Below are 27,894 nucleotides of genomic sequence, written 5' to 3' on the forward strand. Positions count from 1 at the left end.
TCTGCCCTTGCTGTTCTTCAAGAATAGCACCTGGCAATCTCCTCTAGGCCACGGCCTTCTTTTAATCTTCTGACCAACCGAGAATGGTGGGTCTGCATTCTTCCAGGTGCCCCTTTTCTTTTTTTTAACATTTCTTTCTCTCTCTTTTTGCAACAATTATTGTCACAAAGAGCAGATTTAACAGCGAGCCTTTTTCTTGTTACAATCCATCACGAGGCAATGCCAAATCTGGGACGCCTTTGTGCCGCCTATGAGAGATGATAATAGAATGTATTACCCTGACCTTTTCCGTTTGCTTGGCAATGCTATCGGGGAGCCTTTCCCCCCCCCCTCTCTCTCCTCCCTTCTTAACCACCTCATTAACCTGGGAGGGGGGGAAAGGAGGAATGGACAGACAATTAGCCTGCAGAATATTAAAAAGGTTAACACTGAATGGCAACCCCCCCAGACTGCAAGTGTTGGAAATCTGGTATCGTGTTCTGCTTTCATAAGCCTCACACACCTAACTGAATAAACCTGGCGGGGAGGGAGGGCTTTGCTTTTGCACATGGCCAAAGATGAGAGATTGAGAAAAATAAAAAATAAGAAGAGCAGGTGGCTATTTCCATTCTAAAAGGTGAACGTTTCTCCCTAAGTCGTGGAGGGGCATGAGAAAGAAAAACGAGGGTCCCTGGATAGTCTTTGATTCCCGGTGACTAAGTGAAGTGTCTCACAGTTATGATCTACCTGGGCCTGAAATTAGACGTTTCGCATGTGGGAGGAAAAGATGAAAGAAAAAAAACTTTCTGGCACCCAAAGCTAAAAAAGGCTTCTCCTGCTTACGCCTCATTAAAATGAACGGGATCCAAGTTTGGTCGTGACTCACTCACTTTCAACAGGACAAGAAACGCAACTGGCTTTCTGAGTTTGGGGCATAATTCGTGAGTCTTGAGACAGTCAACAGAGAAGGAGGGAAGGGTTTTCCCATGGCCCTCCAGATGTTGTTGGACTCCGACTCCCATCAGCCCATCGGCATGGCCAATGGTTGGAGACGATGGGATATGTAGTCCTTTCCCCTCTGACTCCTGAATTATAAGACCTGGAACTTGTTGAAACACCTCCCATGCCTCCTCTGCTGATGCTGCAATATTGGTTCTCTCTTTTATTCATCACTGTGATACCAGCTCTCATTGATCTATTTACCGGCACATCCCCTGCATTAGTCTCGACACCTGCAGTTCTGGACGCTCACTTGTTCGGTTTGGCCAATCTCAGCGGCAGGCCGAGAGCATGCGGTGACTGGAAATCATTACAAACCTGATGCGGATTCAATCTCTTGACCTAGAAGTCAAGTTCTGAATTTCATTACCCAGTTAATTCTCTCGAGATCCATTTCCTAATTCAATTAGCCATCTCAACAGCACTCCTCCTCCCCCCGTTATCCCTACCAGCCACCCGCGTCTAGTACATGGCAAAACTCATGGACCTAGAACAAGATTGGAAAGTGTGTGAATGGCTGGCTAATGTGTCAGACTTAAGTTTGAAGTCATTATTATTTTATTTATCTACTGCAGTAGCTCCCTGTTTGTGGAATGCTCTCTCCAGGGAAGTTCGCCTGGCGCCTTCATTATACAACTTTAGGCGCCTGGCAGAAACGTTCCTCTTTAACCAGGCCTTTGGCTGATTGACATCCAATGCCCTTTTAAAGTGTGTTATGGGGGGATCATTGGGTTGTCTTTGTTTTTTATTATGTATTTTGTGTTTTTTATATATATTGTGATTTTATTATGTGAACCACCCTGAGATCTACGGGTATAGGACAGTATACTACTACTATAGTGGTACCTCGGGTTACATACACTTCAGGTTACAGACGCTTCAGGTTACAGACTCCGCTAACCCAGAAATATTACCTCAGGTTAAGAACTTTGCTTCAGGATGAGAACAGAAATTGTGCTCCAGTGGCGCGGTGGCAGCGGGAGGCCCCATTAGCTAAAGTGGTGCTTCAGGTTAAGAAGAGTTTCAGGTTAAGAACAGACCTCCAGAACAAATCAAGTACTTAACCCGAGGTACCACTGTATTACTAATAATAATAATAACAAATGTGAAAACAGCTTCTAAGAGATCTATAAAAGCAATTCACCATTAAAACACACAGTGGCATTAAAACATCCCTAATTAAGGCAATGAAACAAAGAATCAAAAAGCATAACAATTAAAACTGCTTTCAAAGGTTAAAAGAACAAAACCAAAAGTCCAGTTTAGGGGAATGGTTGCCTAAACAGGTGTGCCTTCAGGAGCCAGCAGCATGCCAGTACTGATGGGGCTTCTCGTATTTTGGCAGGGAGAGCCTTTCACAACACCGGTGCCACAGTGAGAAAGCCTGCCCCCAAGTTACCATAAGCCGATAATCATCAGTCTGACAATCATACTGCCCTTAGTGACCAGTGAAATTGGTTGAATATGGGGCTTATCTGCACTTACCTTCCATCCGCTCTTTCTGGGCACGGTCCCCAATTTAAACCTCCTTCCATTTTTGCTCTGGAGCTTTCTTCAAGAAAACCCACTCTTTCAAGCTCCTTCAGAGCAAACAGCAATCCATGGAACCCCAAGTTGGTGTTGGCTCCGACTGAGCACTAAAGTGCAGGGTTTTGTGAGGAAATCTCTAAGGCAAGGTGGGGGGGCGGGATGCTCCAACATTGAGCTTTTTTCTTTTTTTACTATTTTTACAATCACCAAGGTATAAGATGAAATATGCAGTAGATTTCCAGGTCTTAGATTTCCGTAGATTTCCATCAATGCTTTCACAAGATACTCAGGAGGGGAAGCGTTATGAAGACCATCTGACGTCTCAGTTTTTCCTCCTAACCACTCAGGTATCTGGATCCATCTTGTAGACACTATGCCTTCTGGACATTCCCAAAGACGATTCGTGTCCTGTTCTCCAGGCGTTCCCAATTAAATTTCCACAGATCAGGCCGGCCCCATATTCTTTTGGAAAATTAAGAGATTTCACTTATATCAGAGCACAAGGTAGTCCTATTCAAACCTGAGGCTTCCTTGGGCTTGCCTCCCAAGCATAATGCCCCCTTTTTAATGAGCTCTGGATTTCGTCTGAGCAATGTTTTGAATATCATCACCAGCCATTTCTGTGAAGCGTTCTATCAAACATGGCTTCCCAACTCTTCGCAGGTTCCAGCACAGAGGGTGGGTGCTGACCGCCTCATAAAGAACTCCTACGCTTTCCTTAACAATGGAAAGCTGGGAAAAGTTAAAGTTAAAATATGCCGTTCTTGTTAAGGACCATTCTAGCGCTGGGAATGAATTAAATTGCGGAAACGGCCTCAAATCCTGGCGGGTGAACTGTCCCATTCTGTAGATGAAAGTTCAAGGCTTTATTGTCCTTCATGGGGTTGCGGCTGAGATCCATGAGGGGAAATGGCACATGAGGGAACATGCCGAGCCATTGAGGCACCATTAGATACCTTTCTCTATTCTCGCCCACAGCGCTATCATTCCGTTAAAAAAAAAAAAGTATGAAAAACCCCAACGCAGAATTTCATATTAGCCACCTAAGCTAAAATGGCCTACAGACATTTTACTTCATGGAGGGATCAGAACATTAGCTTTTCCATCATCAAAGAGAAGGGACACATTTTCAATTATACTAAAACATACAAAGTGATATTTCAAGGAAGGATGAGGAAAACAGGGCTCAATGTCATCCTCACTCAAAGCAAAGATATGGTGACAAGCCTGCTTGCTGTTTTCTTGTGCTTTTCATACTTTTCGTTTCTAAAGTTGTAAACTTCCTCGGACACTTTCAAACAGGCTTCACCAACAGAGTGCCCTCTGCCCCAGCCAGCAAGGCCCAAGGGTCAGGGATGGCTGGAGACATGGTTCAGAATATACGAAGGGCACCATATTAACGAAGGCAGCTTTAACAGGGGGCATAGGTAAAGGTAAAGGGACCCCTGACCGTTAGGTCCAGTCACGGACGACTCTGGGGTTGTGGCACTCATCTCTCTTTACTGGCCGAGGGAGCCGGCATACAGCTTCCGGGTCATGTGGCCAGCATGACTAAGCCGCTTCTGGCGAACCAGAGCAGCTCATGGAAATGCCGTTTACCTTCCCGCCGGAGCGGTACCTATTTATCTACTTGCACTTTGACGTGCTTTCGAACTGCTAGGTTGGCAGGAGCAGGGACCAAGCAACCCGTCGCGGGGATTCAAACTGCTGACCTTCTGATCGGCAAGCCCTAGGCTCAGTGTTTTAACCCACAGCGCCATAGAAATGCAATAAACAGAATGTGCCATAGGTTGATTAATTCTCAAAAAAAAACCAACAGTTAAAATATTAACGATTAAGCTTCCCATCCGTTTGATGGGCAGGATGAGAACAAGATATTTGTTCCCCAAACCCTCGAACCCTGTCTATCCTCTGCATTTTCAGCAAACCTGACACCAGATGCAAGGACAGAGCTCCAGCCGGAATGTTTGGAACAAAGATGCTCCCTGTCCCCTTATTATCTCTAAGCAACCAGCTTAGATGGCTTTAAAAGGGGGATTAGGACAAATCCATCACTCGTCAGGATGCCTATATGCAACCTCCAGGTGCAGTCAGCAGGATCCTGGGTACCAGTTTCTTGGGAACAGCAGCAGGATAGGACTATTGCCTTTATGTCCTGCTTGGGGGCTTCCTAGAAGCGTCCGATTGGCCACCCAACAGGATCCCAGACTAGATCAGCTTTTGTTCTGCTCCGGCTGGGCTTGTCTTATGTCCTTAATAGGCTGCCAGCCATTGCTCCCATAGCTGTTTTAAGTCCACAGCAGCAACAAAAAAAAAATCAAATAATTAGACTGTTACCCATAGAGCTTTGCTAGTGTTCACAGCCTAGCAGAAACTTCTGATCTGAGAAGGTGTGAGCCTCCACTACTTTTTTAATTGGGAGCCTGATTCATTCGCCGTTCCACTTGTGACACGCACACACCAGTGCACTGCAGAGGAGAGAGAAAAGTGGGGGGCCCAGTCCTCTTTTGGAAATCAATTGGGCTCATGTTTACTTTCACCCCAGGCTGAGACGCTGTGGAAGTAACCAAAATATTATCTTTGCCATCGCAGAGCAGCAGAAAGCGATGGAGGCGCTTCCCATCCAATATAGTCAATAAATCACTTCCTCTTTAGGCAAAGAAAGGGAGAGTTTGCATATTTATAAGGACCCTGATGCTGAGAGGTAGTTAGTATCTTCTCTTTCTCTCCCCCCCCCCACTCCCCACCACTCCGAACAGCAACCAGCAGCAAGCAGGCTCCGTCATTTTGAAAACTCCCCAGCCGTATGATTTATATTCCACTCCACTCCAGTCTAGAAGACTCTATAACTAGGTTAATGCTGAGCATGCTATGCTTTCCAGATGAGGAAAAGGACAAGACAAGTGCACACAGCAGCTCGCCAGGACTTATAAGAGGGGGAAAAAAACACCCCACAATATTTTGAAAAAGTAAGCTTTCCTTGGTTCTTCCGATTCAGCTCTGTACTAAGCAGAATAGGGCAATGATGGAGGGGCCTTTTAGCCTTCAATTCCTCAGGTTACACAGGGAGAGAAATAGGGGCAGAGGGGATTGGATTATATTATGGAATTTAGAGTCTTATCTACACCACAAAATTAAAACTTGAACAGGAAGGGAAATAAATTAGTAAAACACCTATACACATCTGTAGCATAGTGTATGCCCTGTTTGGATCAAGTATAGCCCTGGTGATTTAAATTAAGCTGCTTGGCTTTGTGTAGCTGGAGTAGCATTTACAATATTTCATACTTGCAGCTCTGTATTTCCCTTGGTCTGTTCTCAAGGACAAACATCCTTTAGCTAAAGGGATCTAAGTGAAAGCCACTTCACGTATGATTGGAAGGCGTCAGCGAGGAATATGCAAACAGCTCTGGCGCTTTCTTTTCATGCTTGTGGAGTCTTCATTCTACAACCAAAATAAATTATGGGTGATATCTGATGTTTGTCATTCTCAGCGTACAGCCACTGAAGCCAACAACCTTCTTTCGTCCACTTACTTAAGTGGGTCCATACGAGTAAGACTTAGTTGGGTACCACTGTGTGTTGATTGTGCAAAATGAAGGATTATGCAGGCTGCCCAATCTAAACAAATACTTGTTTGGCATCCTTTAGTTTTGCTAGTTGGGAGTGGGAGGAGGACAATGAAATCATCTTGCTGGCTTCCACGATTCCACTAGGCATCGCCCATAACCTTTCAGCCACACAAGCTAGAAACTTGCCTTTTTAAAACATTGAAGTCAAGATTCTCAGAAATTCTGTACCAAATGCTGCTTTTAGTGCTTTCCCCATGCATGTGATCCTGACAACCAAATTAGTGCCACATGCTTTGTACACTGGGAGGCTTAAGCAGGAGTGAACAGACGAGCAAACTCTGACATTGATGGGAGACCAAAGCACAACAGATCATGCTTTTAGACGTTTTCCATTTCTGCTGGAATAGCGCTTCTAACTCAAGAGCGGCTCTTCCATCACGAGAGGACTCTCATTCATCAGCTTGTCATCAAGGTTCATATACCACTAAGTGTGCCATGTCACAAGAGCACACATCCATTGCTTAAGCACTTACCCCTTAAAAAGCACCATGGAAGCAAACAAATATTCAATTTCCATATATTTATTCAGCATAAACAGCCCTTGCAATGTGTGTTGTGCATGCTAAATTTAAATGAAGTGTTATTAAAGAAGCACATTTTGTTTATAACCACTGATCTCACATTCTCAACAGAGTAGATCAAGCTTGGAGGCCTGCCACCTCCTGTTTTGCAAATTAAGCTTCACCAACTCTGGAAGATTCCCAATACCAGGATAGATCTACAGGCCTCTCTCACACATACACACAACACAGAGAGCAGAATCTCAAGAGATTTTTTTTCCCTCTGCCTGCAGCACTCTCCAGAGGGGAAAGCATGTCATAATTTGTAACAAATAACCTTTGGGCAAAAAAATAAAAAATAAAATAAAAACAGGTCACCCCAAATCACATGCATGTAATAGTCATGCTCAAACACAGTGGTGCAGTTCTTTTTGAAATACTACCTAAACCTTCACATAAGGGAATACCTTCAATGAAAACTGTATGTTGTATCAGAACTATCTTTCATCGATCAAATGCATCCCTCATGGAAGTAAAAAAACCCAGCCAAGAGAAGGCTAACAACCCCCTGCTTTTATAGGGGGAAGAGTTAAGAACAAGAAGTTTTAATTTGTTTTAGTCTGTTCTATTGTGGTTGCCATTTTCTGTACACTTTAAATTATGGCTGTAAAATTATTTTAGTGATAATTCTATGGTGATATAGAAAGCAAGCTGCTTTGTTTTCCCTACAATCGAGCGGAATATACATTTTATGAAACAAGCAATCCCACCCTTTTCCTCGTGAGACCAGAGTGCTCCATATAAGCGCTGCACTTCTCAGTCACAAGAGATTGTTGATTTTGGATTGAAGGAATGAGACCAAAGGTTCTTCCAGTCTTATATTTTGTAAACACTCTGTTTTGAGAGCCAGTGTAGAATAAATGTCTGCTATTCCCAGTTACATTTGTGCCTTTGTGAGAGGGAGGGGTAAGGAAAGGAAAGCCAGCTAGCAAAGTTTGGCCAAACTGAATCATTTCGAGCTTTGGAGAGGTTGTTGGTTATAATTATTATTATTATTACTTATACCCCACCCATCTGACTGGGTTTTCCCAGCCACTCTGGGTGGCTTCCAAAAGAATAATAATGCGATAAAACATCAAACATTAAAAACTTCCCTAAACAGGGCTGCCTTCAGATGTCTTCTAAAAGTCAGATAGTTCTTTATTTCCTTGACATCTGGTGAAAGGGCATTCCACAGGGAGGGTGCCACTACCAAGAAGGCCCTATGCATAAGGGGTGTGCAAGCCAGTCGTTTCCAGCTAGTTCAGTTTTCTGCCTCTGTCTTTAGATGTTGAAATGCTTAATAAACAAGGAAAAGGAAAGGGAAAAAGAAATTGCAGTGTAAGAGCCCTTTTAGCGCATAGCAAAGGGCAGCTCTTAACTCCTGGGGATAACTTATAAGCAACAGGTACTCTCACAACTGTTCCACCACCTCTGTTCAGAAAAGAACACAGATTAATCATCATAGTCCATAAATGCTTTAATAGCTTGCAGTGAGAATATATGCCTCTTCAAACACCACTAGGAACTTTAAATAGAACCGAGTGACTGGAACAGTAGAGTACAGTGCTGACATAGGGAGAAAGATGTTTGCCTTTAAGGTCGTAACTAATTCCAACCTTCAACAAATCTCACCCATTTCATCAGGAGGGTTTCTAACCCTAAAAAGGCGACAATTTTAATAGCAGAATTTGTTACACTGCCAGACTGTGGGTAGGCAAACTATTTCAGCATTAAGAAGACTGCTCATTGTGGGACAAGCCACAGTTTGCACATCATTAGCAGGTTTCTTTTTTTAAAACCCCACAAAAAACTACTGCTATATAAGACTTCGTTTCTTGTCTCCCAGCACCACACAACCTATTGTTAGAATGTAAAGCTTGAAGTTAAAACTTTTGTGCCACTTTGTGGAGCCAAGAAACAAATAAAGGTAAAGGTACCCCTGCCCAACAGGGCCAGTTGTGACCGACTCTGGGGTTGCGCGCTCATCTCACTCAAGAGGCCAGGAGCCGGCGCTGTCCGAAGACACTTCCGGGTCACGTGGCCAGCATGACGAAGCTGCATCTGGAGAGCCAGCACCAGCGCCGCACACGGAAACACCGTTTACCTTCCCACTATAAAGCGGTCCCTATTTATCTACTTGCACTTAGGGGTGCTTTCGAACTGCTAGGTTGGCAGGAGTTGGGACCGAACGATGGGAGCTCACCCCCGCCGCAGGGATTCGAACTGCTGACCTTACGATCAGCAAGTCCTAGGCACTGAGGTTTTACCCACAGCGCCACCCGCGTCTCTAAGAAACAAATAGTCCCCTTCTTTTTGGCAGCTCCTGCCTTTAGAAAGCTGCAAGTCTATCCAACCTATCGTTGCCTTGCGTACTATTCTTTAACCGGAGCCAGGCTGTTTTTAAATAGGTTATTTTAGAATTGCACAAGAACCACAAACCAAGTCCATGGGAGCTGAAAAGAAGAAAAGAAATAGTTGGTGCAAAATACAATATATTGCAACAGTACCTAATAATATTACTATGCAGGCTTATTTCACGTGTTTTAACGCACAGTTGTTGCAATAGCTTTTTTTTTATTTTTTTATTTTTTTTGCATTTTAAAATTTTATTGAATTCCGTTATATATACAACAAATCCAAGTTTCCACATTTCTCGTACATTTTGGACTTCCTACGTCGTTGACATTCATTCGTAGTCAGATCTTAGAGTCGAATTCCTTCTTTTCATATTGCCATTCGTGCTATTTTTATAAATTCTTTCGTTTAAACAATACCTGTTAGTTCTTTACAGAGCCTCTTTAAATCCCACCAACGTTGTGTTAACTGAACATTTATTCTCCAGGTAACCCACGAATTTCCCCCCGTCCTCTATAAACTTTTGATCTTTTAAATATCTTATTTTCCTTGTTAATTTGTCCAACTCTGCGTATTCTATCAGTTTTGCTCTCCAATCTACTACCGTTGGGATTTCCTCCTGCTTCCACCTCTGAGCTACCACAATTCTGGCTGCCGTAACCGCATACTGGAAGAGTTTGTGATCCTTTCTCTTAATCAGCTTTTATTTTTGTTAGCATTAATTATTTTTAATATTGGCTTTTGGCTTGTGAAGGACTTGGGACTCCATTTTCCTGGTCTGCTTGTTTGGACTGCTGCTTATTATATGTGGATGTGCTTGCTTTTCCTGTTTGTTGCAGATCTTGCTGGTTTGTCCATTGGAGATTACAAGGCTAACTAGCTTTGGACCAGCTCAAAAATTACAGCAGTGAAACTCTGTAGTGGATATAAGAAATGGAACATCTCTTGTCCAAGAGTGGGGAAATCAAAACCTCCATACCTGAGACTGTTACCTGAGGGGGTGCCTGCGACTGACAAAGGGAATCTTTAACAAGTAGCCATGCTAGAATTTTTTTTTAGATCAAGGAGGATCTTTGTGATGGGGCTGTTACTTGACAGCAAGATTCCTCCAAGAATCTGGTGAGATGTTTAAAACACCACCTACTTTCCCTGGATTTAACCTATTTTATCTTGCTCAAAAGGGATGTACTTGTTTTCTGTAATTTTTGCATCTCTTTCTCTTACCTCCTTTCATAAAATCAGACTCCACAAGGGTCTTCTAGCTCAACTCCCTGCAATGCAGGGATCTCAACTAAAGCATCCATGACAGATGGCCACCCAATCTGTTTTAAAACCTCCAAGGAGAGTCCACCACCTTTTGAGGGAGTTTGCTTCACTGTTGAGTCTTTCTGATGTTTAGTCAGAATATTCTTATAACTTGAAGCCATTGGGTTTGGGCTTATGCATTGCATGTCTTTTCCATCGTAGTAAACTCTTCCCAAGTTTCATCATCTTGGTGTGTCCTCATATTTTAACACCCTGGAAGCTGCTGAGATCACATAACACCGGTCCTGAAAGACCTACATTGGCTCCCAGTACGTTTCAGAGAACAGTTCAAAGTGTTGGTGCTGACCTTTAAAGCCCTAAATGGCCTTGGCCCAGTATAGCCCGGTGTCTCCACCCCCATCGTTCAGCCCAGACACTGATGTCCAGCTCTGAGGGCCTTCTGGCAGTTCTCTCACAGCAAGAAGTGAGGTTACAGGGAACCAGGCAGAGGGCCTTCTCCATAGTGGCGCCCGCCCTGTGGAACACCCTCCCATCAGATGTCAAGGAAATAAACAACTATCTGAGTTTTAGAAGACATCTGAAGGCAGCCCTGTTTAGGGAAGCCTTAATGTATTTTTAATCTTTTGTTGGAAGCTGCCAAGAGTGGCTGGGGAAACCCAGCCAAATGGGTGGGATATAAATTTTATTATTATTATTATTATTGCCCTGTGCTACATTATGAGGCTTCAGAGAGACCCCAGGGGAAATTGGGAGGCTGACTGATAATGGGAAACAATTAACCCCTTGTCTGGTGGTAAGTAAAGGTAAAGGGACCCCTGACCATTAGGTCCAGTCGTGGCCAACTCTGGGGTTGTGGCACTCATCTCGCTTTATTAGCCGAGGGAGCCGGCGTACAGCTTGCAGGTCATGTGGCCAGCATGACTAAGCCGCTTCTGGCGAACCAGAGCAGTGCATGGAAACACCGTTTACCTTCCCGTCGGAGCGGTACCTATTTATCTACTTGCACTTTGACGTGCTTTCGAACTGCTAGGTTGGCAGGATGTCTGGTGGTAGCAAGTACTTAAAGGATAGAATGTTTGGCTAGTAGAGAGGTACACTCTACTAACCAGGAACTGCTGTTCCTCAAACAGCACATGGTCCAAGTGGGCTGGGTGATGGCAATCACAAGGTCTCATGGACTTTGTTTGTTTCTGTGTACTTTGAAGGCCCTACCCCTTCACATTTGGGCATTTTAGAATTGTGCCATAGAAAAGCTTTGGCACACACAATTACTGGGCAAGCACCCATAATGCCACAAAAGCTTTTCCATTCCCACCCAGTAGATTGTGTATTGTCATCTCTACAGCGCTGTTGTCTCCAGACCCTCATTCTTCTCTCTCTTTGAAGAAGGAATGAAGTTTAAGGAGCAATTCAACAGGGAGAGGATTTCATTGTTCAAAGTAAGTAGTAATAGACATGTCCTTGGTGAATTTTCCACTCTAAGAAATGCTCAAAAGCGGCTGAATAGGATGCACATTGTTTGCGTTGCTAGGATATTGCAAAAATTATTCAATGAACTTGGGAGGCTAGGATCTGCAGAGGTAAACATGAAATAAAGATAAGCGACACAAACCACTCTATTTATTTACACAAGTTTCTGCCAGTATAGAATTTTAAAAGATACAAGTAGTAAAAAAAAAGTGGCACAGGTTACACTTATTAGTAGCAGTCAGTGGTTAAGAGAAAATGGGATATTAGAAATCCCACCCACTCCAACCCCCATATATGGACAGCAACAAACCAAGTTTATTGTATGCAGAAACTTAATTTTCAGAGAGAGTTTAGAAGTATAGTTTGAAAACTTGATATTTAAAAAGTTTAAGATGTGAGAAAATACTGTATAAAAAAACCCTAAAGAAAACAAGGTGAACATTTTTATATGAAAGCCTTTGAATAATAAAAGAATAGCAGCTGTAGATATTGAAATCAGATCTACATTTTCATCTCCATACGAAATCTGTGCACAAATACTAAGTATATTAAGAAATGGAAGTGTTACACTTGAGTTTTAGATATAGCTTTTTTATATTAAAAAAAATGGTCCCCATTCAAAAATTATAAATACAATTTAGTACAGTGATTTTTCTAGGGGCTTCCACTTCAGGTGATTTTGCATTTTGTTGGGCAACAGTAAAACCTAGCAGCTAAAGAGCATCAGACCAACAGACATGGGGGCCAACCATTTGCATATTTCCACTAAACCAGCGCCACCGATGCACTTTCATCATGCTTGAAGTATAATTTAGGCTTTAAAAAAACAGATTTATACTTTAAACAGTAAGCAAGTGTTTCACTTTGGATATTGGTCTATGCAATGGTTAATTCGAACCGTCAGCCTCTAAACGTACAAACACTATTTTAAAAGCAAAATCCGCCATCCTCAGCCAGTGCGGGCATCAGTGAGCAACGTCTAAATATCCGCAGGCAGGTCCAACACTGGTTTATTCATAAAGTCACTGCGCAATGTTTACACTAAGCAGAATATTTCCATTATGCCAATAGGATGATTTGTGCAAAGGAATATGTTCTCTCCAAAGCCAAGGATGAGTTCTTCAGTTGTTTAGTAGGCACATCAGACAACTCTTGGTGATTAATTTAGTGTTATCTAAAACGCTTACTAATTCCCACTAAGTGCTAACTAAGTACCACCGTTCATGTCAGTAAATGGTCACTTCAAAAAGCTAGACCACTTTCCGTCAGTCAAAATTGTAAGTTGCAACTCCATTTCCTGTCCATGTCATATTAAGTGAGTAGTTGACCGACTTAAAGTATGACTCCTCTTTTCAAACACTGATGGCAGGTTGATCAAGGACGGAGAGTGGATTCCCTGTTCAAAGAAAAGAAGAAATATTAAGTGTATACATCTCCCGTGGAAGAAATACTTCTAATGTGTGCCTGGAAAAGGAGGGGGGATTCAAGGGGATCACAAGGAAGGAGAGATCTTCCCCGCTTTAAAATCCAGGTTTTCAAAGTGTCAGCAGGTTAGGCGGACATACGTCTTCAGAAACACTATTGAGAGGTTGTGTGTGTGTTGCATTTCTATTAAGCAGCAGCTTCTCCAACTCAGCCTTTCGACATGTAAGGTTTTCTAATGTAGCCAAGCCTCAAGAGAAATAAAGATGAGGCATTGCTTTCTACTTAAACGTATGCAAGAGCAGTTCTGCCCTCGCTGCATTTTCGTGCCTTCAAAGTGGCATCTAAAATAAGGGCAAGATAGATAGAAAAACCCTCTCGGACTCTTATAAGATTGCTATACATTTTACAACTATATCACAATTATCCACAATCGCTATACAACTCAAAGGTTTTGTTTTTGTATAGGGCAAGCTTCAAGGCCATTTAAAAATATTGACAGCTTGCAGCAGGCAAAGGGTATTTGGTGCAAGAATATATTTTATAGGAGCTCCTAACCCCCCCCCCAAAAAAAAAATAGTGCCCTGCAGGTCACTTTAGCCAAATTACTTCTTTTAGGATGTCTGGTTATCTTAGTAATTCTGCTACATACCCATTGCAAGAGATTGAAGGAATGGACAGAACTTCCAAATGTCAAAGCTACCTTTTTCTCAAGTAAATAGCCACATAGTTTTGTTTTACAAAAAAGCATATGTACCTTAAAATGCCAGAAAACATGGAAAGAAACCCAGAGCAAGATCAGTATCAGTGGTGGCCATGCAAACACCATTAATTTGAATGAAGGAATTTAAGCATTTTGGGACAGAAGTGAAAGAGTGCTTAAGAGAGGCCCAGCACCTGGAAAATATTAGACTGTAGGCCTTATTAAAGGCCAGTCTCTTTGCCTCCGAGAAGTGCCCAACAAGGAGGTAGCAGAGCTCACTTTAGGCAGCCCTCTGGTCATCAGTCGCTTCCTCTCTGGTGGTGCTGATGACTGGGCAAGGACTGGGCAGGGAACAGGTGTTTAGGCTGTCAGAGCTGGAAGCAACTCTCCCTTCTACACCATGGGAAGCAGCTATCAGAGGCCGAGGCCTAGAGCTTGGGGAGTTCCCATCAACGGAGTTGGAACGCTGCACACTAACAATGTGCTTAACTGGTTCACATAAACTGTACGTAGAAGCGCAGCGAGTAATCTAAAAACATTGTGGGAAGAGGGGAACGGAGAGTTAATCCACACATCGCATTCAGTCCAGATCTATCACGATCTCCCATTGTGCTTCTCCCCGTACCATTTTATTTTAGATTAAGGAAGAGCCTGGCTAGGCTGACAAGCCAAGGACAACGTACTAACTGCTTCCTTTGAGCACTTCAGTCCAAGATGTGCTTGAACTAGATTTACCTTTCAGAGATTACGATGCTCCACCTGTATGACTAATCCCTCTGTTCTGTATTTCAGTAATTTATACCTTCCAAAACAAAAGTCTCTTTCAACCCAAGGACATTCTACTGCTGGGAAATGCCTGTTGTGTTGTAGAGTGGGAGAAAGCGGGGGCACTAAAGAAATTCTGGCTCTAAGAAGAGATCCGCAGGTGTAAGACACCACCTAGTTTAAGCCTTCAAACCTAGTTTATATATCAAAGTACATCCAAATTATAAAGTGCTCACTGTGCTTAAATTGCAAGAGTCGATATTTTTTTTAATGGCACGATATGGCCTAGATTTCATCTTCAGTGGCTATCTCCATGTTTGCTCATTCATCTTCCATGAAAATACTTAGCAGTACGTGGAGTAAGTTGCATACTTTATTACAGTCATCATTGCAACAATAAATGCCAATATTACAAGTGAAGTGTCTATGAGTGGACCTAAAGCCAATAAAATTGACCAATTTGGCAAAGGTCATCGGGTGAGCACATTGCAGAGACAAGGACTGAACTGGAGATTACTGGGCTTAAAGGTCAGTCTTAATCAGTCTCTATGCTACCCCTGCGATAGGAGTCATTAAATGATTTGGTCAACATTGCCATTTCAGGGATGACACAGGAACATGTTCAAAACCACCCAGCATATCCATCATGGCTGTATTGAGCCTTATCTCTCAGTTCAGAGACAGGTTCAGCCCAACAAATCGCCTGCACTTTTAGGAAAGAACTAGTTACTCATCTAACAATAGCCCCCTTTTCTTAACATCTACAGAGCTAACATCCACACCCTTTCCTCCACTGGGCAAAAAAAATCTTTTGGAGCAGAGTCTGCAAAAATTCTATTCAAAGGCTTGCAGCACCCTCTGCTCCAAGAGGCTCACCCAGAGTACCAACATCATAATATCAGTATAAGTGGGTTGGGATCAGGTAAACTAAGTAGAGAACTGTGACATTTTATGGGTTTTGATGCAATGGAGCAGAGAAAAGAAATTCCCCGCTCACAACAGCTGCAGAACCATGTATGTTCTGGGAATGAGGTCTATCTATCCAGTTTAGAATGGCAGACACTGCCTGGCAGGATGGCAGCACCAAATTGTGTTTTCAAGAGATATTGAGCATTCCCATTTCAAGTGCTGTTACGGTGCAAGGACACCCTCTTAAGGTTATTTCCCTTACGGCCTGATGTAGAAAAGGAAAACTTGGCCGTGCTTGTTGTGGTTAGCGGAACAGTTCATCAGAGGAGCAAGCAGCCCTGCTGTGGAGACAAGGCCAGCCACCCTTCATTGGCTTCATTCACCTAGCACCGCTAGACGCCATCACAAAACATTGAACGCAACTCCTCCAAAGGGACCAACAGTCCAAATGTACATTTATCTATATGATTCAAGAGTGTCATTCCATCCCATGCTTTTGATTAATCTTTATCGCTGTAATATTTTTAACTACTACTTGTCACTTTTCTTTTTTTCATTCTTTCTTCTTTTCTGGGAAGCCCTTTTTTGCCAGAACGCATAACTACAAGACATTTAAAGGTAAAGGGACCCCTGACCATTAGGTCCAGTCGTGGCCGACTCTGGGGTTGCTGCGCTCATCTCGCTTTATTGGCCGAGGGAGCCGGCGTACAGCTTCCAGGTCATGTGGCCAACATGACTAAGACGCTTCTGACGAACCAGAGCAGCGCACAGAAACGCGGTTTACCTTCCCGCTGGAGCGGTACCTATTTATCTACTTGCACTTTGACGTGCTTTCGAAATGCTAGGTTGGCAGGAGCAGGGACCGAGCAACGGGAGCTCACCCCATCGCAGGGATTCGAACCGCCAACCTTCTGATCGGCAAGTCCTAAGCTCTGTGGTTTAACCCACAGCGCCACCCGCATCCCTTACAAGACACTTAATAAGATCTAAATTCCCCAAAAGGAAGGCCATAGCTCAGTGTTCGAGAATCTGCTCAGGGTGCAGAAGGTTCTATGTTCAGACCCTGGCATCTCCAGATAGGGCTGGGACAGACCACATTTGAAACCCTGAAGAGCTGCTGCCAGTCAGTGTAGGCTATACTGAGCTAGATGGGCTCAATCGCCTGACTCAGCATAAGGCAGCTTCCCATACACCCTAGCCCACCCCCAACCTTTATCTACCAAAAAGGAGTTTCCTGCACTCAGATTGTTCTTTCTTTCATGGCTGCAGAACCTGAGCACCTTCGTAGCTCAGTTTCTGAAACGTTTTGTTTTCTCAAATGTCTTTAATTGGTCACAAGAGAGCAGATTTTCTTCTGTAAGATACATTCCTCACTATCTCCTCCAGGCATGCTCACTTCTGCCTGACATTTAGAGTGGATTTCTCTACTACAATTGAGATCTTTTAATTACATTGACCACACAGGTGTTATGACTTCCGGAGAGAGATTAACAGACATGATTACAATAAGCTTCATTATTGAAATAAGAACAGTGCAGAAGCCAGCCTCCCCACTCGGGGCTTTTATATTATTCAAGACTTCTCTGGGAAAAGTCACTTACAGCTAGCGATGAAGTGCTGGCAACGCGTCCTCCTAAGTAATTCTCACTAGCTGGGAAAAAAGTCCTTCCTTCGACGCTGCTGTGTGCCATCAATGCTCTCCGGAGCGCTCTCTTTGGTGTCTTGGAGAAGGAAAATGCTCGTGTGACCTGCAGAGTTTTAAGAACCACGTTAAGTAAACTGTAGAAAAGACTACACTGTTACCCTTATTTAAAATACAGGAAAATCGATTCCACATTTTTCAGTAAGGCTTCTTCTGCTGTTCTACGCTGATACATTTTGTTGCATTTTGCTTACCACTAGCCAAAGCAGCAAGGATTAAATGTATTTGATATATTCGATACGAACATAACATCCCTGGTGGATCAGGCCAGATTCCCATCTAGTCTAGCATCCTCTCCTCACAGTGGCCAGCCAGATGTGTCCAACACATCTGCAGTCCAACAGCGCTCACCCCATTTGTGATTCCTGGCAACTGGTACTCAGAGACATACTGCCTCTGGCAATATAGCCATGGAGGCTAATAATGCAGCCTTACCCTCCATGAATTTGCCTAATGTTCCTTTAGAGCCATCCAACCATCTTGTAAAGCCATCCAACCATCTTGTTCTCATTCATGCTTATTCCAGCCTCACACTTCATATCCCTATAGATTTGCTAGCCAAACAACATTATATTACTTTTTTTACCCCAACACAAACCAACCAAGATTCTTAATGCACTTAAAAGACTAACACATTTATTATGGTGTAAGCTTCTGCGGACTAGAGCTCACTTCCTCAGATGCAGAATCAACATCTATATTGAGAGGAATGAGGGGGGAGGAATCATACATCAAGAAACAGACATTCTGGATATAGAAAGGTGGGGGAACTGTAAATAGTGGAATCAAATGCCAAATAGTGGAAGTGACATAAAAGGCCCCTGTTTTCGCTGTCAAAAACAAAAACCCAAAACTAACAAGGCCCTACCCCCCTCAGATTTGTCACAATTTGTTTCAACATGAAAAAGTTATGATCTTTTTACTGGTGCCAAACTCTCAAACTCTGTGCTGGAATAGTAACACGTAAAAGATTGAGAGAAGGCAACATACATCAGCTAAAAGCTCCTTACACAACTGAGGGCTACTGCACAATATACCTCTGGAAACATCAGTCAGTGGTTTACATTCATTCTCTCCTGATGCACGGAGCATGTGCAAGTGTCACATTTAGGCTCAAATATTCCAGTGCAATAAAACTTGTCACCAGGAAGGGAACTGAATGGGTTTTGCCCCCAAATGAAAAAGCTTGGTGTGAGGAGATAGCTTCAGAATAGCATTTCTTTATTAGTTAAACCTCGTACCTTTTTGGATGTTTTTTTAATGGCCCGGGATGCCCTGCTCAGTGTGCTGTCCACATCCTTCGTGCTTACTTCAATGGAATCCGGATCAGTAGCATAAATGAGATCTTCCTGCAAAGGAAAGAAGGCTTGAGAACTTACTCGAAGGCGAAGCCAGCGTGAGAGTAAAAGATTCACGTTTCAAAAATCAACAGCAGACTTCAAATTCTCAGACACCGTCCTCAGATTCTCACGACCAAAGACAAAACTTTCCAGATAGGAGTTGCAAACCTTCAGAACTCTACTGCTTAGCCAGCAGGTAGGAAAAACAAAGAGCAAAATTAAAGGCTTTACTGCCACCATGTGGGGCATGGAAGTCAGTGTACACATCGCTATGAAAAAGCGAAGTCCCTTTAGTCTGGAAAAGGAAAAGTTTGTGACTTCAACTGACAAGGTGGCAACAATTCCTAAGTCCAGTCTTACCTAGTAATGGGGATCCCTCAACATTCAGAGTTTATTACAGCAGCTAAAATACACACCACTTCCTTTTTCAACAGCAGCACACTTTCAACCATGAAATGTTCCATGTTTTTAAGAGGTCTTAAAAGATATAGTGGTACCTTGGTAGTCAAACAGCTTGGCTCCCAAACAAATCAGCTCCCAAACGCCGTAAACCTGGAAGTGAGTGTTTGGGTTTGCGAATGTTTTTTGGAAGCCGAACATCTGACGCGGCTTCCGATTGAGTGCAGGAAGCTCCTGCAGCCAATCGGAAGCCGTGTCTTGGTTTTTGAACAGTTTCGGGAGTCAAATAGACTCCCTGAACAGATTCAGTTCGAGAACCAAGGTACCACTGTATTTAGCTCTGCCAGGAAAAAGCCTATTCAAAGACAGCTCTTTTGTACATTTAGGAGTCAAATCCTAAGTACAGTCAGAAGAATCCAATATAATGGACTTGTACATGGTTTCAGCTTGACAACAACTGTGTGTTTTTCATACGTAGGGCAATGCTGTACTTTTAGCCCCATCCCCAACATCACACCAGGACAGCTGGGTGTCCTGACCACAGAGAACTCTTACACACGAGCAAGAACTTGTGCATTGCTCCTTTTCAGACAACTGCAAAAAATGCAGTTGTTAAAGAAATCGGGCAAGGCTAAAAACACAAACCAGTGAATAAGACATTGCCCTACACCAAAGCAGTAGACACATAGAATACTATATAAAACAATGTCTTTCGTTGAATAAATTCCCTTGGAGCACTTGCAACCCTAAATCAGCTCCACTGAAATACAGAATGTTTAGAATTGGGGTGTGTTGTGAGTAATATGCAAACCAAATGGCACCTTACGATAGGTTTATTCTCTGGAACCACTGAGTGACAGAGTCCCAGTGCCACATTCTTTTCTTTTTGTAAGCATAGACATGCACAACTGCCATTAGGCAATCGTCTTTCCCTAGAAGAATGAATCAATCAAGTGATCACCCAAAGCCTAATGGTGAACATGCAGGATCTGCTGGAAATAAAATAATTGTTTAACACACACACATTCTGTCTTCTCCCAACAGACATCAAGGCAGCCATCAACAACAAATTAAAAGAATGATTGCTTTGCTCAAAGCTATTTGATTAAATTATTTTAATGGTACTTTTTATTTTGCTGTTTTAGAGTTTTTATAAAACAAGAAAGATAGTTAACATTCACGGCCCAACAGGCTTCCTGGAAAAGATGACTTACTATGCCATTCAATGTATGCTACTTCATACTAAACAGGTGGGCAGGCAAAGCAGATCTCTATATAACACTATTTATTAGGGGTGATTAATGGCAACAAAATTCACCTTGTATTGGCAGTGCCTGCAAGCAACCCAATCTGCTCTGAATCCACAATGAATAATTGGATCCATTATTTCAGGTTCTCAAATCTGATCTGTTAGATCCCAAGTTCTGTTTCACACCCACTGACTATATGGGGAATCTAAAAACCTGTTGTAGCATTCCCAAAAAAACCCCCTTCACATAAGTGGGTGAAATTTGTAGGCAAGAGAGCCCCTTCAGAGTGCATTAAGCCTGCCAAATTTCAGGCAGAGCCATCCAGCGGTTTTTTGTGGAGATCCCTTAAATAAATAAAGACCTCTTAAGCTTTATTTTCTGCCAGAATTAGCTGCGAATTGCAGGCATGAATGCCCCTTCTGAGAGCATGAAGCCTGCCAAATCTCAGAAAAAATAGGTGCAGACTTTCCCATTTTGGAGTGGGGAAATACAAATCATTTTTCTATTTTAATTTTCTATTTTATTTTTTGTGGGAAATCAAGTTTGAAAGCTGGGAGGCATGAGGAAGCTGCCCCTGGGTGGGAAACCAGCAGAAGTGCAGACAAGCAGGTTACGTGTTATGAAAAAGACTAACTGGGAAAGAAGCAGGCTGACACAATAACCCAACTCCCTATGTCCTGCTATTATAGCCAAAGCTCAGAGAAAGATGACCCACATGGAGAGGTTTATTTACTTCAACATCATTCCCCCCTCCCAATCACCGACTGGAGTGATTCAGAAAAAGAATTCACTTTGATTAAAAGCTTGGCCTGTCTAGCAAAACAAGATATCCCCGCACCCTAGCCCACCCTTCCAAAGCTCTGGGCAGCTTGGTTTCATTTCTCAGAAAATAAAAAAGGGCCCTGGACACCTATTTTTCTAAGATTTGTCAGGCTTCATCTTGTGGGGCAGGGGAGAGAAGGCCCAAAGTGAATCAGCTTAGGAGATCCCTGACCGCCCACAATATAGCTTGTTAACAGCACGACCCAACTTGGAAACATGAAATCATGGGCCACATCACTCCAATTCTCCTCCTTATTTGGAATATGCACAGAGCTCTTACACACCCCTATTTAAGTGCAACAGTGCACTCCAAACACAGATGTGCTGCACCTGTTACAGCAATAACTCCAGGCAAGCATGCCATGCAAACAGGAGCATCGCTCTTCTTCGTACGGTTTTGATTCTTACCTGGAAGTTAAGTGCCATTTAACTCACAAGGGGTCTTTTCTGAATCCAAACATGTTGAGCTGTGGCTCTGTGGACAGCACTATCAGGCACCTCCTGCCCCTGAACTGTGCCAGGGGGATGTTCTAGGAACAACTGTTTAATAACTGGTGCCCAAGCTTTGATTTTCCTCTTCCCTCCCTGCCCCTTTCCCCTATTGTGTTGCATGTTTTTAGATTGTAAGCCTGCAAGTAAGGACTGCTTTGTTCTGATTGTATGGAACCCACTTTGAGAGGCTTTCTTGGCTGAAGCACACCGAGTACAGATACATTCTCCAAAAGATTACAGCCTTGATGAACTGGCAGCAAGCCCTTCTGAGAAGTTGTCCCATCTTGCAGACCTTTGCCACAAGACATGCTACCAGTGGGCCTGTTAGTTCTGGCATAGCCATCTGACATAGATCTCTTAAACCTCTACACATTTAAAACAGATTCAAGGTACAACCCCCTCGTCAGCTCTGATATCAAGAACTTACAGCATCTGCTTTGCATATCGTGTTGGCTACGTGCCGGCACAGCATCTTCAGCCAGTTCTCCTTGGGAGGTTCCTCAGTCGTTATCTGGAAGCTGAACAACAAGTTGCTCTGCTCGGTCGGTGGTCGCACAACTAACGCAAATGCTTTGTGGCACTCTGCAAACAACAGCAACAGATCAGTCAACAATCTGAGCAACTCGCTATTAGAGGAAGAAGGGAGAATGGACGACTGAGTATTGTCCTAGGGTCAGCACAAGAACCAAAGTTTAGAAGCCTGAATATCAAAGAAGCGGGCAGGCCATCTCCGCACAGAACTGACTCTTCATATATTCATCTCAGCAGCGTCTCCCCATTTCAGCTGCCATGTGTGTGGGCTACAGAAGGAAGTCTAAAAACACATCCTGCACATTGCAATGGAGAAGCAGTGCACAGGACTTCTAATACTTGAGAAAACACCACATGTTGGACATAAGGTGGATCAGTTTTCCCGCCCATAGAAAACAAGGGGATGAGGTTCAACAAAGGTCTTTAAGTAGTAGCGAAGCTGCAAGATGCTTTATTAAACCATTACAGGTCTGCCGTCACCAAAACAAGGTACAGCATCTCGGGCGACAGTGAAGTCTACAAAGCCGTGTGAGCAGAATAAAGATTCAGAAGATAAATATCCACATTCAGCCACAACAAAGAAGACACTGCACAAAATTCGTAAGCAAGAGGTGAATGGCATTGCCACGCCTTCAGTGACAAAGGTCCAAACCTTTCAGCCTCACTATATAACCACAGTAGTGTATGATGCTTTTAAAAGACCCTGTGTTTTGCAGTTATGTCCTGGCTTTTAAGCACTGTTACTGCTCGGGCATGGGAGAATACCTAGTGAAATTATCCGGCCTGGTATTGCTTGTATTCAGGGATTATTTATTTCGACAACTCACATAACATTTTAAATACAAATCTGTTCTAATCTGCCTAAGGACCTTAGAGTGAAGGGAAGGTAAATCAAGGTATTTGAATGGTGTGGTAAACGTAGTACAAAATGAAATTTAGGGATCAGGAAAGAGCCAGAGCCTATTAGAACAACAATCAGCAGAAAAAGGAGGGGTCATCGAGGAGGACTGTGCTTCAAAATATTAAGACTGAGAACAATGTTGAAAAAGCCCCCTGTGTGATTACAGAAATAAGGAATGGTCAAATAAAACAAGATAGAGAATTATACCAGTGACTTACTGATCGAGAGAGGAGATTGTCAGTATTAGGATTGGAAAATTGTGAAGTAATTTGTGAAGATAACAGAAAAGATGGCCAATTAGCTCTTGAAATCCAAAACACGGGAAGTCCCATTGTAATTAATTAATTGGGATTATATAATTGGCTATATTGTTTTTTGTTTTTGAATGTGGAAATATTTGGTTTGATTTGTTATTAATGTGCATGGTGTTTTTTTTAAAATTGGAAAAGGAATAAAAATTATTTACAAAACAAAAAAAGGAAAGAGCCATAGGATTTTGTGCATAACTTTCCACCGCCTATGAACTAAAGTCTCCTCCCCACCTTATTCCCCTCTCCTTCAATCACAGCCAGGTCACGAAGGTTTGGCTTGGAGTGCAAGAGCAAGTGCCTGGCCCAAGGTCACCCACCAGCCTTCATGGCCTCACAGGGACTTGAACCAAGTTCTTCCTCTCGCTAGGCCAATACTCTCTACCAGGTGTGGGGAACTTTTGGCCCGCCAAATGCTAAAAGACTAGAGCTCCCATGAGTCTCAGCAAGCAATATCAATTGGTGGGGATGACGGGAGCAGAAGTTCAGGAGAAAGGAGAGCCAGTGATTTCCTTTACCTGCTCTATACCATGCTGGCTTTTTTTTGTGCAATCGCCAAGCTAAGTTAAAATGAACCTGGGAATGCTCTTAAACCCACTTTGAAACCCTGATTTAAAACAGGATTGTTGAGATGATGACGACAACAAGGCTCATTCTTATCCAGGATGGCAACCGTTAAGGTTTCATGTCAAACCCAGGCACAGTGGGCATTTGCAGATAGGGAAAGTGTACATAACCCTTAGCTTGCTCCTTAATTTTAGGTAGCTTTAACTTTGTACCAAACAGGTCTGACCTTGATGCAGAACACTATTTCTGAAGTTACAGGAAGAGACTCTTTCCAGCACCCTAGAATGATGCTCTGCCACACATCATTGCAGAGTCTGCACATGCAGGAAATTAAGAAGATTACAATGCTCTCTGCAGAAGGAAGCCACACTTATTTCAGTGAAACATGCAGCCATATAAATGATAGTCTAGAGAAAGTTACACAAGCCTCCTGAAAGATCTTAAGACAGAACTGTGGGTTTAACTCCTGATTAAGTTTCAAGTGCCAGTCGTATCAATCTTTGTTCTTAAAAGGTTAATACGCCCAAATGCGAAGCTTTATTTTTAGACAAAGCTTTCTGCCAAGGCACATGGAAACACTCGTTGAAGGGCTGTGAGCTCTGAAAGCCTTGAGTGATTTTCTCCAACGCCTGACATTTGACCATCTTCTCTCACTGCTCCTTTTAATGGTTACTTCCAGCTCCCTGGCCCCCAGGTGAAACCTCTTTGGAAGCTATCTTGTTATTCAGCTGTGCCAAAACATATCAGCGTTTGAAGTCCATCACTCTGCATTATTAGTCCTCAAAAATCCACATTCCACTGCCAATGTTCATACCTTCTGTCTCTCGGATGTCTAGTACTTTCTTGATCTGAGACAGGGGCATGAGGATTATGTGCTTGAGACAGGCTGGTGGCCTGGTATGGCCATGAGGACTCTTGAAGCCACCAATGACTTTGTGCCGTTTCCTTGCAATCTGTTGGGGGAAAAAGTAAAGAAAAGAAGCATGCAAAGAACCAGTTCCTATATCCCCAGAAACATTTAAACTGAAAGTTCGGTGACAGCTTCTGAAAATCCTAAACAATTCCAACATACAGATTCATGTTTCTATTGCAAAATATTCACTATTTTTCCCTGAGAGACAGTCAGTTTTTATGTTCACTTGAAAAACCACATGCTGAATTCTGCATGTGTCTTGTACTTGTAAAATGATCCAGAATTGCATATGGATAGTAAAGGTGTGTTGTACCAGGCGCTTGTAAATAAAGGGTACTCGCTTCCACCCACAAGTAGATACATTTTGAATTAAGTCTCCTCAATTGTGAAAGGACCTTGCAAGCAAGCATATATGCTGCTGTGAAGCTATGAGCCCAGTTCATGCACAGCACTATTGCACTCTATGCTGTAAGCCACCCAATGGCTGGGGAAACCCAGCCAGATGGGTGGAGTAGAAATAAATAATAGTAATAATAATAAAGCAACTAGGGTTTAATGTGAACAAGTTTATAGACAACAAATGAGGAGAGAGCCCAATTGAAACAACTTTTTTGCAGCAATTCCTTCATCCAGGGAAACTTAATAAGAACAGATCTTCAGCCTAAAATACAAAGGAACTGGGAGCAAGCAAAAGGCAACAATGGAACACATGCAAGCCAGGCAGCTCAAAGAACGTAGACCAGCTTCCAAATTAAGAGCAGCATCATTACATTATCACATCTAGGCATTCCAAATATAGATCCAAAACCTTGAGAACTTTAAGGACTGCCTCCGTATGTCATATGTCTTCATGGGAGGCCCCATTATTGCATCTCACACGGCTGGAGAATATGAAAGCCTTGGCATTTCTGATATAGACAGCCTGGCTGCAAAACTTCCTATCCTGAGACTATGTCTAGCTCTTTCACTTTTGAGTCCTCCAAGCTCATACTGTCTAGATGTTGGGTGTCTAAAGCCCAGCTTTGGGTCCACCAATTTTGGCAACTGGGGGTGGGGAGTAGATATAGCACTGAGGTGGGTAGAGAGATTTAAAGCTCTCCATCAGAGTACTGGGTTGGGATGCAAAACACCCACAACTCAATCAACAGAGCAACCATTTCATGAGTGGGGCAAGGGTGACAGCTCCCATCTGATCTGCACAGCTGTGTGCTGTGTGTGCATACACAAGAGTATGGGGTAGCTACACCCACTAGAGCCATACAGCCCCCAGAAAGCTGGCCAAAATTGAGTGTGGCTCTCCAGCACCCCCAAAAAAGGTTAATCATCCCCAATATAGACACATACATCTCAGTTGGACGCTATGTGTACCTGGCATCTGCTTGCTGATTTGCTAAACTTGTTGCTACTTTATGTTTTTGAGATTTCATTGATATTGCCTTCTACTATAGTTAGCCTCCGTGAAGCTCCTTCTTAAAAAGCAGAGAAGGGCAAGACAAAAATATTTTTACATGATAGCATACGGGATAGACAAGGATTGATTGACTGATTTTGTTTGACACAAAGTAAAAGCAGATTTAGAAAACTGGATTCTTCAACCAAACAACACATTATACACAGCCCAGCTACAATCTTGACAACTGTAGCTCCATGGGCCACGGTTAAAGCCCTAAGCAGCCTCGGCCCAGTATACCTGAAGGAGCGTCTCCACCCCCATCATTCAGTCCGAACACTGAGGTACAGCGCCAAGGACCTTCTGGCAGTTCCCTCACTGCAAGGTTGCAGGAAACCAGACAGAGGGCCTTCTCTGTAGTAGCTCCCGCCCTGTGGAACACCCCCCCCCCCCGCCATCAGATGTCAAACAAATAAAATCTGGCGTTTAGAAGACATCTGAAGGCAGCCCTGTTCAGGGAAGTTTTTAAATGACTGATGTTTTAATGTGTTTTTAATCTTTTGTTGGAAGCCACCCAGAGTGGCTGGGGAAACCCAGCCAGATGGGCAGGGTATATGTAATTTTTATTACTATTATTATTATTATTATTATTATTATTATTATTATTATTAAAACCCACTGGTCAAGGGCAAGGTTCAAGCTAACTTGTGGCTATTGAAGACAGATTTTTAAGCAGAGTTCCACATCCCTGGTGTTGCAAATTGTACAGACTACAATGAACTGTGTGCTTTATGGCGTCCCCCATGCTAGACTCAAGCCACTGAAACTTGATTAGTTTCTTTTCCCCTAGCTCAGTATCTTTCCAACAGCAATTACAGGTTATACTGCTTGTGTGGACACTTTACGCACACATTTTGTATAGCTTAAGCAGAAGCAAAACAGACTTACCTGGCACAGCCATGTTATTTATTCACATTAAATATAAATAAGCCCCACGAGAACTTTGTGCGCCGCTGAGCCACTGTCTTGAGAACTTGAAACAAATGCCAGGATTCTAAGCGGCGCCAAGAGACCAACCGATTTTGATGAGCTACCACCAGAGTAACCAAGATGCATCAATCCCAAAGATGTGAAAAGCAATCTTCTTTTGCTTGCATCGCATCAAGTGGACATTAGGGATGGGAAGACAGCAGAGAAGGGCGGCAAAAAGAAGGCTGCGGGGGAGATTTAAAGCAGCTCTCTTTTTCAGGTTAACAAGTACTCAGCTACAGAAATGAGACACTGGTTTAATCCAAATACGGAGGTGCAAGAAGCCAACACTTGACAAAAGCATCGGCCAACTAGACTGGAGGAAACAACGAACCCAGCAATAGTTTCCTCAGTTGACACAGATTGTAACCTTACGTATGCTTACCTGGGAGTAAAGCCCCACTGAACACAGTGGGTTGTACTTCTATGTAAATATGCATGGGATCATGCTGAGTTTTGTAAGTAAGATGTAGGAGGTGCTGCTCCTACATGCAACAGACCAATAAAACTGCCTTGGTTGTAATACTGCAATTTTAAAGAGCTCTGGATTAACTATGAGGGGAGATCCAGTCAGATGAGGTTGTACTTTGAATCAAAGAATGGTAGAGTTAGAAGGGACCACACAGGTCGTGTAGTCCAACCCTCTGCAATGCAGGATTTTTTCCCCTAAGGTGGTGT

The 27,894-nt window shown here is 43.0% G+C and overlaps 1 protein-coding gene across 11 annotated transcripts in view; it reads right to left on the reverse strand.

Annotated features, from left to right (window-relative positions):
• Positions 1-11,901: 11,901 nt before the first annotated feature.
• Positions 11,902-27,894, reverse strand: part of ECT2 (epithelial cell transforming 2) — a 42,976-nt gene continuing 26,983 nt past the window's right edge. For all 11 annotated transcript variants that reach the window (XM_081910833.1, XM_081910837.1, XM_081910841.1 and 8 more), the window contains 5 exons: positions 24,699-24,837; positions 22,005-22,159; positions 18,516-18,623; positions 17,174-17,320; positions 11,902-13,169 (listed from right to left, as the gene is read on the reverse strand). In XM_081910833.1, coding sequence (XP_081766959.1) covers positions 13,080-13,169; positions 17,174-17,320; positions 18,516-18,623; positions 22,005-22,159; positions 24,699-24,837 — 639 coding nt within the window. In that variant the 3' untranslated portion in view covers positions 11,902-13,079. The remainder of the gene's footprint in view (positions 13,170-17,173; positions 17,321-18,515; positions 18,624-22,004; positions 22,160-24,698; positions 24,838-27,894) is intronic.

The sequence above is a fragment of the Podarcis melisellensis genome, assembly GCF_964234715.1.
Source record: "Podarcis melisellensis genome assembly, chromosome: 5".
Lineage (NCBI taxonomy): Eukaryota > Metazoa > Chordata > Lepidosauria > Squamata > Lacertidae > Podarcis > Podarcis melisellensis.